This window comes from Siniperca chuatsi, linkage group LG20 (genome assembly GCF_020085105.1).
Source record: "Siniperca chuatsi isolate FFG_IHB_CAS linkage group LG20, ASM2008510v1, whole genome shotgun sequence".
In the NCBI taxonomy this organism is placed as follows: domain Eukaryota; kingdom Metazoa; phylum Chordata; class Actinopteri; order Centrarchiformes; family Sinipercidae; genus Siniperca; species Siniperca chuatsi.
The window spans coordinates 9,287,992-9,304,882 of NC_058061.1; the positions used below are offsets into that span (position 1 = coordinate 9,287,992).

General features: G+C 38.1%; 2 protein-coding genes across 2 annotated transcripts in view; one reads left to right on the forward strand and one right to left on the reverse strand.

Annotated features, from left to right (window-relative positions):
* Window positions 1–1,420: 1,420 nt before the first annotated feature.
* LOC122868040 (G-protein coupled receptor 26-like) lies at window positions 1,421–8,310 on the reverse strand. Its single transcript, XM_044179583.1, has 3 exons — window positions 7,108–8,310; window positions 6,202–6,315; window positions 1,421–3,354 (listed from the first exon to the last, which is right to left on the reverse strand). Exons 1-3 carry the CDS (start codon window positions 7,773–7,775, stop codon window positions 3,126–3,128), a joined length of 1,011 nt encoding a protein of 336 aa, XP_044035518.1. The 5' UTR covers window positions 7,776–8,310; the 3' UTR covers window positions 1,421–3,125.
* A 7,416-nt stretch (window positions 8,311–15,726) lies between these two features.
* Window positions 15,727–16,891, forward strand: part of si:zfos-911d5.4 — a 30,972-nt gene continuing 29,807 nt past the window's right edge. Inside the window, exon 1 of the mRNA XM_044179016.1 lies at window positions 15,727–16,238. The gene's annotated coding sequence lies outside the window, so the exon portion shown is untranslated. The remainder of the gene's footprint in view (window positions 16,239–16,891) is intronic.

The window sequence follows — 16,891 nt, forward strand, 5'->3', positions numbered from 1 at the left end:
TGCCATTGTGAATGGAAAAACTCTAAACCACCATATAGTACAGAATTTAAGGCATTGGTTGTCTTGGAGCGTCATACAATACTATGCATTGTATCTTATATCCAAGACAACCATTTCTCCTCAGTATAATAATAACACAAAATAAAAGCAAATAAGTATTTATTAGTGATTACATAAATATTTTCTCTGATGTTTTCAGAAAATGAACTGCAGCTACTAATATTTGGCTCACTGGGCATCACTAATAATTTTGGCACTAACTGTAGACACATACAGTATTTCACTGTTGCCCCCCTGCATGTCTAAATGTATTGTGTATCCAAATCCAAAAATCCTAACTGAACAGTGTAAACTGAAAATTAGATTTCCATAAAATAAACTTTCTGTATTCTCTGTTTTCTGAACTAAGGCGTTGAAGCACCTCTATCTACAGTATGTCAACTCTACAACAAGTGGAGCCCAGTCAAAAGCCCTCTGATACAGAGCTGCCTGTCTTCTGATACAGAAAAAAAATGTATATAATAGGTACAACATGTAGTGGACCGGATAACACTTTGTCAGTCAAGAGGGCTCTTGGGTTTAGGCGTGTCTCCAAGAAATGCCTGGAAACTCCTGTACTGCACAAGCAATGGGATTAAATAAATAAACAGAATATGTATCTATTCAATGTGAAAGTTAAAAGGTGGTATTGTTCTATAGCTATCCATCTCATAAAAAACATATACTGGTTGCCAAGTACCTTTTTTAAAAACACTTAGTTATTAAGTATTTCTGGGAAGCAAAGCTGCTCTGGAAACAGAATAATTAAAATGGGAGCTGAAGATACATTTTGTCAGTTCTAGTTCATTGAAGACCAGCCTGCTTGACCTATAACCAGTCTACCTTGCGGTTTCCACTCTGAAATGTTTCATAGACTGAAGTGATATTTATTCCCTGATGTGCTAAGAATTAAACTGCTTAACATAGCGACAGATACCATATTACACTGCACAGCATCTTTTCAAACAGACGCAGTTTTCTAGTTTTAAATAACAATGGGGTACTCTCAATGCACAACAAAACCAAGATGTTAGTGATGATTATTTAAAATCCCTTCTTTGATGACGACCCTCGTCCCCTCATCCTCCATAATTTACTGTTGCTAGTTTAAACCTTCTAATTAATGTTTCCCAGGGAGATTATTAGAGCTGAAACAATAAATCAATTAATAGAGTAGTCAATCGACAGAAATAAATCATTGTTTAAGCGATTTTTTAAGCAAAAATGCCTAAAATTCAGTGGTTCCATCTTCTCAAATGTCATCATTTCCTGGTTTTCTTTTTCTTCTATTATAATAAATTCTATTATATATATATATATATATATATATATATATATATATATATATATATATATATATATATATATATATATCTTCTATTATTATATAATTATAAGTGTCACATGATGATTTTTAACATCTATTGCTTTGCTTAGTTTGAGACATGTCCTATTGTGTTTATCGAAAACGAGTCACCTCTGGAGGTAGAAACTATTGGATCAGAGGAGACGGTTAATATTATGAAATCTAGTCCTTGCACTAGTAACATAAATATTGCAATCTAGCCATACTGAGGAAATCTAAGCTAGTTAGCTTAGCTGACCCTCCACATTCCAAGTAGTCATACCAGCTATAGCATAGTAGCATAGTCTAACTGCTATGATCAGTTTTGGGGGCCCAAAAACAAGCAATTAATCTTGATTAAGAGTATGATGATTGCCTCCATTGAGTCTGAGCAGTATAAATAGTATTAGCATGTTCAATAAATTGTGACAGGGTTACCCAAATAAATATTATGTGGTGCCTTCAAGGTGCTGTCAGAAATATCACTCTACACATTCAATGTGCATTAGATGTTTAGAAACATAAAGCAGAGACTATGTCTATGTCTTTACCACTGACTAAAGCAAAAAGATATTTCTTCTGCTTTCAGAGCTGGTTTGTTCTAAGGATTGATGGTATCCTTGCATGGACGTAATTGGTATTAAATATCACATGAACACATGGTCATTAGTTTACATGTGATTACTCTGCTAAGTAAAGGAAAATAAAGACATCATATACATTGTCTTTTCCTGTCCATCTTCCTGTCCAAATGTGTGAGAAAGCATGAAAGCAGTCTCTTACTCCTCTCAGTGAGTACAAACTCGGGTAAGTGCAGTCAATCACACTCCACTTGACTAAACAACCTGAGGGGCACACGTCAGTCATGACAGCAAAGGCAGCCGGTTTGAAGGTCCATTTTACCCATTAAAACTCTGCTTGGCCGAGTCAGTAAGTTTTTCAAAATGGGTGCTGAAAGCACAAATGATGGCAATGTGTTTACACACACGAAACACACACAAAAAAACATTATCTTGCTTTTTCCTTTGTTGTCCCTTACACTACTACAAGGCAATTTACTACAAAAATAAAAGTACCCTAAAATCTGTTTTGTTGGGAGTATGTTTTACCCCATCAAGTCTCAAATAACCTGAGCCGAATTCTGCAGCGGCACTGTCTGCTGTATGTTTTCATCTGTATTACAATTAGGGGACTTGGTTTTGTAAGTTTTGGTTAGACTAGTTCTTCAGTGCTACATACAGTATGAACGTATCAACTTGTCACTTTGCACAGACTAAAACAGACATATAGCTGTTCCTTATTCTTTTTTAGATAATGTGAATATATACTACAATAATGTCAAAACAGATATTCTGCAAATTCAATATATCTTATGTCAGACTTAAAGCTACCCTAGTTAAAATAATGAGGCTATGAACTGGCCGTTCTTCTTGGGCGAGCACATCTGTCTTTCCAGGTGGATGTGAAATCTGCCATTGCTTATTGTCCCCACAACAAGTTCACTGCACTGATCTGCTGTTCCGGGCACTCAATATGCAAGCACAGTGGTATTCCTGTGCAGAGATTTGCCCTTGTCTGTAGCGACTTTTTTCTTTTTTGGGCATGTCAGACCAAATTCAAACAGACGTGGACAGAAACAACCAATATTTGTTCTCTTCTTCATCGACGATAAATCAGCTTCATATTTCCCTGACAGTTGCCAGGTCAACCCTCGGACCGTATCCCATCAGTCCGCTCCCTGTCACTCTGCCGTCGGTATGCTGTTGCCATGGTTCTCGTGCATGCGCCCGGACGCGTTCAAGGAGCTACGCTTCAGCAGCCTGTTGATGATGTCAGTGCATGTCTTCTTGTACTGGTGTCGGAGCAGGGAGTACACGAAGGGGTCGCAGGCTGCCTTGCTGTAAGTTAAGCACTTGGAGACAATTCCCCAGTGGGGGTTGATAGGCACTGCTGGAAATAACTCCACGATCCTGCAGGCAAGCATAAAGAGAGGGTGATGAGAGAGAGAGAGAGTGGTGGAAAGGCAAGTCAACATGCTGGAAAAGACATGCATGCCCTAAGCTTATTATGCAGGAATAGAAATACATTTGCAAGACACTGTTGCCCTTAACATCTTTTTTTATTGTTGGGAGAAGGGTGCTTCTTTACTACTGTATTATTATTATTATGTAGAGAACTAGTGTTTATTTCTATATAGAGTCACCTCAGTAAGTACTTATTCTGTCTTAAGTTATTGTTTGTAATCACCCACAAGATAAAATGTAGGCAGCTGTCAAGTCAAACTACGTGTGAGGCTACTTTTCATCTCAGTTCTCATTTGCAGCCAGCAGCACTTCATGTCAGAAAAGGCAGAGGCAGAGCCACCGGAAGGATAAAACAGACCTGTCTAAGCAGTAATGAGTGTCTGGAAACAAGCCAATTAACTTTGATTGTTATTTAATACAGTATTAGACTGAGGGCTGAGCAGATAATCTTAAAGGACAGAGGACAGTGAGTTCTTCCAGCAGTCTGTGGAAAAAAATACTCTGTAGTTAAAATACTGTATATTTGATTTAAAAGATCACCTAATGAGCTTTACAGTCTTGCCTGTTGTCTGCATCTCAAAGTAGCTGATCTCAGTCATGCTCATAAAGACATAAAATTGGTGCTTTCACACTCATTTCTGTCAAGTATAAAAATATTTTACCGTACGTGGTGTCATAAGAGGTATAAAAAAATTGTTGATCCTCTACTCTTGCACTCTGTATGATTACTCTGTCCACAATCAAGCTCTGTCAGCACATTAACACTGGCCTTACATGGGCCAGTAGCCATCACTGGCATTTGCCCACACACCCCACAGCACCGGAGTGAACAGGAGGTTAAGTCAGCTGCCACCCGGCACAGCAGGGCTTTTACTATACACATGATGACCCTGACAACAAATGAGCATCAGAGAGTCAGCGGAGGAGCTTTTAGCGTAATATATTCAGCATCTACAGTGCTGCTATGGACATTCATTGCTGACAGTTTGTTGCCTGAGTCGATGAAAAACTCAATATCAAAGCCTCCAGAGCTTTATATACTGTATGACAACCTGGTTTCATTTCAAAAAGTCCAACTTCTCCCAATTTAATATTGTAATTAAAGATGTTAATGGGCAATATTTACAAGATAAAATTCAAAGAGCAACATCTTGTAGATAATTTCATGCCCTACCAGACAGTCAGACAGTACAGGGGATGAGGGTACTAATTTATGGAACCTTTTTCTCATTAGGTTATAATTTTATCTTAAAGGGTTAGTTCACCCAAATTATTTTATATATATATATATATATATATATATATCGATTTTTGAGAGTGGATGCTGCTGAAACAGCTTCAGAAAGATCTTGTAAAACAAGAATAAGTAATCAATCTTAAGATATTTTACTTTCTATCTCTAAAGTTTAACTTGCAGTGAGCTCCCAAAGTTGTAGTTTGATGGGTGTCGGATGTTGCATGTACTATATAATTAAAACAGTAAAACAGTATACTATGATTATTTGTATGTAGTACATAATGTATAGAATTAGTATGCAGTATAGGGACACAGCTCTTATTTTGCAGTTAGTATACAAGATATCAACATACTTAATTGTATTATACTAACAGGAAATTACACAATACTTATGACATCAGATGTCAAACTGTGACTTTAAGGGAAAATAATGACTTAGCATTGCAAAATAATGAGCATTTTTCTCAAAATAATGACTTACTTATCTAAAAATAATGAGTTAGTATCTCAAAATAATGAGATTAACAACTTTCTCATTTTGAGATATTTAGTCAACATTTTGAGAAAGTTTCTCATTATGTTGCAATACTAAGTCATTATTTTGAGATACTAAATCATTATTTTGAGATACTAAGTAATTTCAAGAAAGTTTCTCATAACGATTTACAGGATTTTTTTTTCATCACATTGGTGGAAATGGGCTACCATATTGTTTCACTACCATCCACAATTACTTTAAATGTTTTCCAAATACAATGGAGGTGAATGGGGTTTCTTTTGAGGTAGGACAGTGAAAAAAGACATTTAAAATCTTCAACAGCAACATCTTCTTCTAAAAATGGTGTCCCTGTTACTCTGGATAATCCCCAGGAACTATTTCTTCATTGGAAATAGTCACAATGAAAACTGTTCAAAGCAAGGTGAAAAAGTGACAAGATGGAAAATAAAATACATTTTTAAATTTGTATTTGGGAGAACCAACCCATGAACATCTGTATTTGTTTACTTCTAATTTTGTTTTTGTGATTATTTTAATGTAATCTAGATATATCTTGGAAATTTTGAATACTGTTTATATTAGAGGTAATCAATAAGCCACTCTTGGGTTTCTTTCCTCTCCCTGTACACTATATTGTTTGATATTCTCATGTCCTCAAGTTAAAATCATATATTTTTTTGTACAAATAAAACTTCCTTCTCACATGCATACTCATTTATTTGTCTCACTCACTTGTCCAGTGATTGATGCCAGTGGATTCTACCTGACTAACTGATGCACCCAACGAACTTGAGGAGAAAAGTGCTAATGCAGCAGCAACAGCAGAGCAGAGGCATATTACTTATCACAAGGTCAGCCAATCTCATCTTCCAACTCTGGCCAGTGTGGAGAGGAATTGCGAGGAAGCAGAGAGGAGGCAGAGAGAGGCGGTGGGTGGGGGGTTGACAGCAGAGAAGGGAGGTTTGGGGGATACCAGCAAAACAAAAGGGCTGCGTACGCCGCAGTGTGCCAGCGTGGTTTCCCTCTCCCCCCCTGCAGGGGTCTCCCCAACACTCACCTCGTGATCACATAGGGAGCGAAGCAGAGCATGAAGGTGCCGATGAAGGTGCTGATCTTCCTTGTCGCTCTCTGTCGTCGCCTCTTCTGTTCCTCCAGGCAACGCTGGCGAACACTGGAAATACAGAGAGTTCAACTGGTTTATAATCAGTGGGACACACTCAGGGAAGACAACAAAGTGTCTCTAAAATTCTCATATAGACAGCAAGGAGTGGGTGTACTTGTGTTGTGCAGGGGTTAAATATAGGAGAAGCTAGCAGAGGCTGAGCTGAGGTAAAATAATATATTTATCCCAAAGACGCTGGTGTAATACAAAGTGAAGATCCCTACTTCAAGAATTACAATTTCAACACTTGCCTGTGACTTTGTGTGTGCACCATGGCTGTGATGTCATGATATCACACTGCTTCAAGTGATATTTTATGAAATGGAGGTCACCAGTGTGAGTAACGACAGGCTGACTGATCTCCTACGCACACACATACACACACACACTATAAGATATATACAGTATATTGTTTTTAACTATACTTTATGGAGGCAGAGTAAAGCAATCACTGGATGACATTTCTGAGGACACAATTCAAATGTCAGTGCAAAGATGGAAAAGCATCATTAACTGTACTGTTTTATTGTCATGACAGATAGGCCTACAGAAAAGGGTAATTTCAGGCTTCAACATCAATACAAAAAGGAAAGATGGCACCAACTACAACTGCTCCCAGGGAGTTTTTCCCCTTTTTGACCAGAGGGTTGATTTGTACATTTTGTTCTTTTTTTCTAAATACTCTCTTCTAACTGAACAATCTTGATATTTGCTTTCTAAATGTGCAGATTGCTATAGGTTAGTAAGAGGTACCTGATGCAAGAGTAATACAAACATGACTAAGACGTTAAGGGGGCTCACCTGGGGTGTATATCCACCAGCAGCACCAAAGTTTGCATTGTAATAACGTCGATCCTCTTACAGTGAAACCTTGCCACTTTAAGCACTTTGAGGTATGTGACACATAGCACTATAAAAGACAGGAGAAAGGTGAACGAGTGGAAGAAGACGGTGAAGATAACAAACTGGGTCCGACTGCTCGCCTTCGGGTTGGACAGGGTGCAGGACGCGTAAAGCCGGTGGTATCCCACCCAGGAGAGGCAGGTGGCCACCGTGGAGAAGGACATAGAGTGCGCCCACGTGTACCCGAGCACAAAAGCCGCGTCTTTATGGCGCATTTTGGAGTGGTACCTCAGGGGGAACACCACCGCGATCCACCTGTCGATGCTCAGAGCTGCCATGCTCAGCATCGAGTTGGTGGACAGGAAGGTCTCCAGGAAGCCCACGATCTGGCAAAAGCTTTCTCCTCCCGGCTGAGCCTTACTGACAAGTCCCACCAAAGTGAGCGGCATGTTGGACACGGTCAGCAACAAGTTGCAGAAGGTGAGGTTGAGGTTGAACAGACCTGGTACCTGCTTGCGGATCTCCGGGTTGTACAGAAAGCAGATCAGCACCAGGACGTTGGACAGCAACGACACTATAATAATCACAACCACCAAAACAGAGAGAATTACCTCTGCAGTGTCCATCCTGTGGGCCACGAAACTCACTTATCCCCACTTTTTGTGTGCATATCCAGTCTTGTTTTGCAGCAGAGAAATGGCATTAATCACCCATAACCGTGTCCATGCATCCCCAGATCTCTCCACCAGTGGAGATCCCCTTTTTCTCTCCACTACATTGTACGCGAGCAAAGATGATCAGGAGGATTCCGGCATGATGAGAAGTATGTTTGGGGATTCTTTGGAGCGATCTCCCCCTTTTCCTAGAAACTACAAGAGACCAGCTCTCGTGCCAAAGCTGCTCTATTATGGCACTACGTCTTGCAGTGGGGTTTTGTCGTCCTGTGATGCGCTCTCGAGGCATCCCCCCTCCAGTCCGCACACACTGCACAGTGTGTGGGCTACTTGATCTCTCCCCCGTCTCCTGTGAGAAACAGTAAAAGACAAAAAACATTGATAAGAGTTAAGTGGGGATTCCTACTAGAAAAAGAAAATTGCATTGATTCCACAGAGTTTCCTTCTTTTCACATAATCAAAACTTATGCTTGCAGAAAAAAACAGATAAAACAAATAAAAAAATAAATGACACATCTGACGTGTAAAATGTGTTCTTTTTTTTACTTGGAACAATATTTATATAAGTCATTTATTATGAATTTCATACACGTTAAATGATGTCATCATTGTTGGATATATTCAAGGTATATTATTATCTTTTCTTCTTTAAAGTCTTGTTTACATTTCTTTTCAAGGGAGACCTGACTAAGAAGGCAGCAGTGTCATGACAATAAATACAATACAGACAACATATTCAGGTAAAGTCACACACTGTGCAAAAGAGCATACACAATATCCTGTTAAGAAGCACATATTTGAATTTCCAAAAAAAAAAAAATCATCAAAAAACTTAAAAAACAGGTTGTTGCAAAAGCAATTGTCAAGTGATTCCCTTTTCCACTCTGGCTCATTTAATCAAACCTTATTTTGGAATAAAACTGATTGATAAAAGACAAATTAATTCATGTTGTTAAGGTGGTCAAATCTGGTTTCATTGTTTTGAACCATCATTGCATTCCAGCAGCATCTCTTCCCCTCATGCTTTACTCAGATATCTTTGCAAATTAAGTCTGCTTCATCACATTGATAGGAGTAACATCTTCCGTTCCCCTGGAAGCGGGGATGACGCCCCCACACTTTGCTGCCCCTCTGGACTTGAGTGTGAAGAATTTTTCCTCTGAAGCGTGGGACTCATCGGAGTGTGCTGCAGCACGTGAGCCACTGAAGGCGCTGGAGCAGGGTGAGGTGGTGGTTGTGGTTGCAGTAAGGGGAAGGGGGGAGTCAGAGGGAGAGTGTGTGGGCGTAAAGAGTTACTGCAACACAAATTCACATGGTATTTGACTGTGGAGATGTAATATTATGCAGGCCACCGTGTTCTCTTCCTTCTCTTCTTGGTGGCAAAAGATGAACAGGAGAAAAAAGGGAAATTTGCCTTGAAAGTGAGGCTTATTAAAATGCCATCCTGTAATGCTGTCTGTGGAGTATATGGGCTGATGTTTGTTCTTGATGCAAAGAGAAAGCGACTGCAGGGGTAGAACAGACAACGCTGCCAGCTGCTGGGTGTTATTAAGCTGAAATGCAGCTCCATCTTGGCCCCCAAGTAAGGCTTCGGCTATGATGGCTGCATTTCCAGCATTACACTTTCACATGTGATGGAGCAATCAGCCTTTGGAGAAAGACACATTCGAGCGCTATCATGCAACTGCCTTGTGCAGCTCTCTCCTGTCAGTTCAAAGGCCTTATCAGCACGGAGCCACCAGTTGATCTCAGGCACAAGTGCAGCTTTTTGTAGGCATCACGTTAATTATTCTTTTCATAATTAAATGCCAGCTCCACAGACAATAATGTCTGTGAAAAAAGCCATTCTAAAAATATAGCTTTGAAGGGACTGATTGATGTGGATATAGGTTTAATGTGCATGGATGAGAGGATTGTAGCCTACTTGTGATTGATTATGTTGTTCTAACTGGCAAATTTACTTTAAAAAAGTGCTTATGATAAACATTTCTGCTAAGATGTATCAGTGAGAACAAAACTACACAAACATCCCCATTAAGCACCATGCCACAGTAGACAGACGTGCACATAAGTAGCTGATAAATATGGATGCTGTTTTTCAAAAATACAAAGTGTCCTCTTTCATTCCACCTGAAAGAGGCTTTATTTGAGGAGAGCATTATGTCTATGCAGATCCATGTAAATGAGGCCTGATTCGAGGTGGACACAGGGGCTTTGACGCCTCCTGGCCTCAGGTAATATCACCTTGAATGAATACAGCACAGCAGCTCCTTTGTCTGATGTTGAGTACGTCTCGCAGATTAATCATGCTAGATAGAGACACAATAAACACACAAAATATTAGGATGCTTGCATATTTTTATGAAGTAGACATTAATGAAGTCAATCCAGGTAAAAGCCATCATCCCATATTGATTTCGTCATACATCCATCACAAAACATTGATGAGTTACAGATGGATTATTCAGCTTTGAGACTGTAGATTGTGCAAATGAGGGGAATGTTTGTGCATATTGTGCATGTAAGTGTAGCAGCAGGTTTCAGTTTGTTTAGTTACAAGCAATATTGTTGACTTTAGGGCTGCAACTAACAACTATTTTCATTATCTATGTCTGTTCTTTTTTATGATCAGTCTATAAAATGTCTAGTGTTTAGTCTATAAAATGTCTAGTGAAAAATGACACAATTTCCGATTCTCTCACAAGATGTCTTTAAATTGTTTGTTTTGTTCGACCAACAGTCCAAAACCCAAAGATATTCAGTTTAAAAAGATATAAAACAGAACAAGCAGCAACTTCTCATATTTGAGAATCTGGAACCTGTTCATTTTTATCCATGATTAAGGACAATTAATCGATTACTGAAATTGTTGACCAATCAACTAAGTGTTTAACCACCAGATGACTTGTTTTTACCAGTGTAGTTAATGATCTGTTTCTGAAGTTTGGCAGTTTGTTCTGTAATAAAAATAATCACATTCCCCTTGCATGCCTTTTTACAGCATGTGCAGAGGACACACCTCTATCTGCATTTTAATCCAAGTGAAAGACTCTTACCTTTCATTATCGATTATCTTCTTAACTGTATAAACTGTGCAAAGATGGATTTTATATCACCTAAAATCAGAATTTTGGGGGATGTTTACTGTGTTTGAGACAAGTCAAGACATCTCAAGTCTGCAGATCTGCACTTTGAAGATAATACCTCTTGTCAGAAGGTTTAACAAGTGCAGGACTTGACTGTGAGAGACGGGATGAGAGAGAGAGAGCCTGCAGCACTCCTCCTTTTTGCAGTGACAGTGTGGATTTGAATTTGCTGCCAGTTTCAATTCCACACTTGACTTCCCTCGGATTGGCAGGCTGGCGTAAATTTTAAACCTAGATGTATGCTTTAGCTTCTACGTTTTCCTGACTCACCTTTTGAATATAGACTTGTCACTTATATTTTGAACATATCTCAACAAGTGATGCAGGATTTCTATGTTGAGTTGAGAGGAAATTACTTTAGAAAAACGTTTGGGGAATTTGGTGTAAATGTGACAATTGGAAAACTTTTAAAACTCAGACTTGAGACTAGGTGTTATGTAACTCAGGAGAGTGCATAAATACTGTATGAGCTGACTGGTAGCCCAGCAGTCTTATTGCTCATAAAGAACTCATAGGTGAAGACAGGAAGGAGACTCGCTGAGGCAAAAAGCTTTATATGAACAGAGTGAAATGCCAACTTGCAAGTGAAGGCGAGGGGAAGGTGTTCACATTGCTTACTCTTTAGCACGGCGACCTGTTTGATACTGAAGAGAGTTTGGTATGACAGCTTGTACATATGTTAAAAAACCATATAAGGCCAAAGAAGTTGTCCAAAGCTGTTGGTTCACTGGACCATTGTGTGCAGCTGGTATTAGGTAAAATCAGTTTCAAAGCTTTTATTGATATCTTATTGTAAAAACAATATGTCCTCATACCTAAGTTAGTTAAGGTAGTGGGCAAATTATGTCAACTTAAGTAAAGAGAAAACCTGAATTTTACAATTGTTTTGAATGGGGGATCTCTTTAGACTCTCTATATGTATCTATTTCGAACTGTAACATTTGCTGCTATGAATGACCTGTAACATTGGTGATGAGCTGGATAGTCACATGGTAACTCCAATGCAATCATGTTTTATTGAATATCAGATTTCATCTCAAATTACCAGTATCAGATTTCCAAATCAATGCAATCTACTCCTTAGATTACAAAGCAACCTACAGGTAACAAAACTTAATATTTTCAAATTTAAGAAACATGAGCACAAATCAGCCTTAGCTTTAAATATCCAGTTTCCATTGAGCTCTCTTGTTAAACATGTATGTTCTGATGGTGTGATAGGTCAGGCAATGGCAAGGCTTATGGGTATTGTAATAGGTGTCATGGAAACATGTGTGTCTGACATACCATTGAAAACTCATTGAATTTGGATTTTCTCATGTCCAGCATAAGTGCAAGCACTTGCCTAGAATTATTTCCAGGTGTTGTTTCTGTGTGGCTGCTTATCATGTCGGCAGGCTAGTTGATATATTTCTATATTTACTTCAACATTCAAGGATAAACCATTAGAGATTAACCATCTTGTTTTCAAAGAGGTTCGTAAAAACACACATACAGATGACATAAATCTGTAACACCAGTGCTTTTAGCTAAATGCTAATACCAACATGCTAACATGCTCACAATAACGACGCTAAAATGTTGATGTTTAGCAGATATAATGTTTACCATGTTTACCATATGGTTTAGGGTGACATTTGCTAATTACCACAGTCATTAGTTTTGCAGGTATTTGGTCATAAACAAAAATGTTGGACATATTGAAATGTAGACCTGATAATGGCGCTAGATGAAAAGTCAGGGGATCACCAAAGTCAGTTGGATATGTCCTCTGGGCACCATGAATGTATGTACAAAATGTGTGCCAATTCATCTATTAGAAGATGTGATATTTCACTCAATAAGTGAAAGTTTTGATCTGCTATAACTGAAAGTCAAAAAGCTAAAAAGTTAAGGGATTACCAGAGTCATTGGGATTCATCCTCTGGGGACCACGAATATCTGAACAAAATGTCATCACAATCCATCTAATAGTTTTTGAGATATTTCAGTCTGGGCCAAAGTGGTGGACCGACTGACACTGCCATCCCTGGAGCAGCTGGCATGGCTAATAATAATAATCAAATAATATAACAAATAATAATATACAATTCTGCTCCATAATGATTAGTTTTGCTTTGAATGCTTTTATGTAAGTAACAGTTTGAATGCAGGACTTTTACTTGTAACTTGAATATTTTTTTGCCCTACTGTTGTATTGCTACTTTTACTTTTAGGATCTCAATACTTCTTCCAACACTGACTCTACTCCACTACATTTTAGAAGAAAACATTGTAGTTTTTAATCCACTGAATTTATTTGACAGCTGTACTGACCAATTACTTTGCAGATTGAGTTTTTACATGCTAACCGTACACTAAACATACGTGCTAAACTATGGAATCTGATTTGTGTCAATAAAATCAAACAAAACTTCTTGAATATCAAACATAAATAAGAATTTGAGAGAGAATAAAACTCACTGAAGCAAAAAAAAAACATCATCTCAAACAAATCTGATTCCATACTAAACATAATAAACTCACCTTGATGCATTTCATTAAACAACCTAAAAATACAGTATAGTACAGTAGTAATACGTGTCTGGACCAGCTACAACATTAAAACGTTGCTTACAGGTTAAAGTATCAATCATTTCTAACAATCCTAAATGGACCAATACTTTTACTTTTGATGCAGTGACGAAGTACATTTTGCTGCCAACACTTCTGTACTTCTCTGCTTATACATTGTTGTAGGCCTACCATGGCATTGTTCACACATGGGCCCAGTGACCAGTGGTGGAAAGAAACCTTTACCCAACTACTTATGTACAATTTTTAGGTAGTATTTCCATTTTATGTCACTTTAAATGAAAATGCTACTCCACTAAATTTATGTGACAGCCATAGTTACTAGTTACATTGCAGAGAAAGACTTTGCATACAAGACATATCATCCTGGATGAATGAGGGACTACACTGTCTCATCTAATATATTATAATGCATTGTTGATGCATCATGATCCAGAAGTACTTAAAATTAGCTCCACCTCAACCAGCTACAACATTAAAAAGCTGATTATGTTAATGCACCAGAAACATAAATCCAAAAATGAAATACCATAACACTGAGTGCTGTATATAACAGTTAGAAAAGCCTCCCTGATAAGAGGCTTTTGTCCATGAGAACTACGGAGTACAAACTTATTTTCATTATGGATCCACAAGGGTTTTGGCAGTATGACGACATCCTCAAGCCTGCAAATAGGCAACTGTCACAGGTACAAAACCAAAGGATTTTGGTATGATATGGTGTTTTACTGTTTTACAGTATAGTGCTGACAAATTCCATGTTAATATCTGGACCATAAAACGCTGAGCTGCAATTATTAATTGTAGCAGGACAGTTTTCTACAAATATTTGCTGCTCAGCCTCTGTAGGAGAAGTCAGATTTATAGTTTAATTATGTAACACCGTTAAACCTTACAGAAGAGAGCTGGAATGAGCTGTATTTTTGGCTAATGTTGGCAGAGGAAAAGGGGCCACTGAGTTTGATACCAGTGGGATTTACGCCACATTACAAAAGAAAAGACAGATGTTTTTGCACATTCACCATTGAAGGTGTCAATCCAGGTCATATAAGCAACTCAAATATGAGGCTGTCTGTCTTTCATCTGTTTATTTCACAGATGAGTTCATAGTGTCATTATCAGCTGTTCTTTGAAGCCTGTGCTACATCAAACAGAGAAAGCAAACAATTTGCAATGTATTGATCTTAGCAATTCTCCAGCAAAGTACCAAGTGTCAGACAACCTGTGAAGCTGGTTGAAGTTGAGTTTTTGGATTCAGTAACATCCTGATAAACATCCAGCAGAAAATTTTATTTTGTCTTGTTTTTCCACGGCACAATGTATTAAAATACATGTAATGTATTTTTTCGAATACGGTTGATTTAACTTGATTAGATTTCTCCTTCACCCTGGAGTGTGAAGTAAAATCCTTCTTCCTGACACCAGTTAAATCCGTTTGTGATTCAAATACAGCATATTGCAGTTATTTGAAAGGGAAAGCAATCCTGTTTTCTAATAGACCTGTTTATGTCTACTGTCTGAGATCAAGTGATCAGTGTCAGTCAACACAATCCAAAGCTAATGTAGAAGTCAAAGAGCAGATCTGAGAAATAATCAGTCCAGTCTGAGTGTCATCAAGATATAAAGCCTGGAGCAACTGACTAAAAATCATTTAACTTTTACCTTTATTTGACCATAATAAAAAATAACACATATCCCTCAAATCTTTTAGCACATTTCTCTTGTTTTTATGTCACTTTGTTATGTTGTGGGAGAATATCCATCATTTTTTCTTTATAACAAGACAGTTTATATATTTATTCTTTATATTTACTTTGTGTTGGACACAGAGTTGTCAAAGACTAGATCAGCAAAAATATGATAACTGGAATTCCCCTTTGAAGGGAAAATTATTTTTGTGGCCAAGAAAATGTAATTAGTATTTGTCAATGTTAACTGTTATGCCCCCTAAAGCTAGAAACCAATAAACTATAACTGAAACCTGCTTCATAGACAGTAAAGGCAGGCATCCAAAAAAACCCCATAAACTTTAGTATTGCTGTAACAGGGCAATGCCCTTAGGACTTCTTCCCTTGGGTAGAGCACCTCAGTGAGAGCAAACAGACACACACCAGGAGAAGTTACTATGTAAACATATTTATTATACAAAAATCAACAATTATTTAAAAACAAGTAACCACAATAGAAATGCTCTGCTCTATACTTGTAGACAGTGAATACTACTTCACAATAATATACTGACTGAACAATAAAAGAAAAACATGCAATAACCTTCACACCACAAACAGGCCTAGTAATAAAGCAGCAGCAAGATTACTCACTTAATAAATAATAATAATTAAAATAATTACTATAGATAAAAATTTAATAAAATGACAACCACCCCGGGAAGCAAAGAGGGGAGCGGCAAAGCTATTATCAAATTTCAAAAATAAAAAACGCCAACAGTACATTGAAATATACTAAAAATGTAGGCTATCCCAGAGCGGAGACGCTCCCTGAAAATGCAGGACAACACCACCACACAGGAGAGCGTCGTGGAGCCTCCGCCTCACTCCGGAGCTGCTGACTGGAAACACCGGCAGTCTGAGACGCTCAAATTACTCCACCGCAGCTGTGGAGCTTCAAGCAGCTCGCCGGCAGACTCAGGAGAAAGCAGGGAGAGAGCAGGTGATCGGTGTTGTAAGCACAGGAGGTATACTCTTAAGAAAAATAAAACCTTATCTAGCTCTACTGAAAATCATCTTGGATATTATCACTGTCAGATTTATTTTCTGTGAGTACTGGAGACAATACAAAGTGTTTGCTAATGCAGAGTTATAAGGAATAGTCCCTGTAACTCAATGCAATCTCTCGCTGAACATTTCTGTCATTGGTCTTTTTTTAAAAGAAGCTAAACTTGTTCCTGGAGTTTACGGTTCATATTCTAAGATAATCGGCATCCACTATAGCAGTTGCTAAAAGAAGTTGAAACCTTTATGAAAGTTTAACAACAATTAATTTGTTAGCACAGAAAAAAACTACAGCGGTGCGGGCAGTTAGCCATCGTAACTTGGTTTCGTCCATATCTTCTAGAGTAATTTTTCCAACTTTCTAGCTCTTCTGTCGAAACTTCTGCAGCGTTTAGTCCCCTCTGTCCTGCTGTTATTACAGACATGTCTGAACTAACCACGACCTCTAGACTAGCTTATGGACTAGCTTCTTTTGTCAATATGATGTTTAGCCCGCGAACATCTAAGGCTTATGGGAAATGGTGTTCATTAAAGGCTTCTAAAAAATAGAAGTAGCCTAATGAATAAACAACAATATTATATCGTTTTTCAAAAAGCTACGTTCTCATATGAAGCA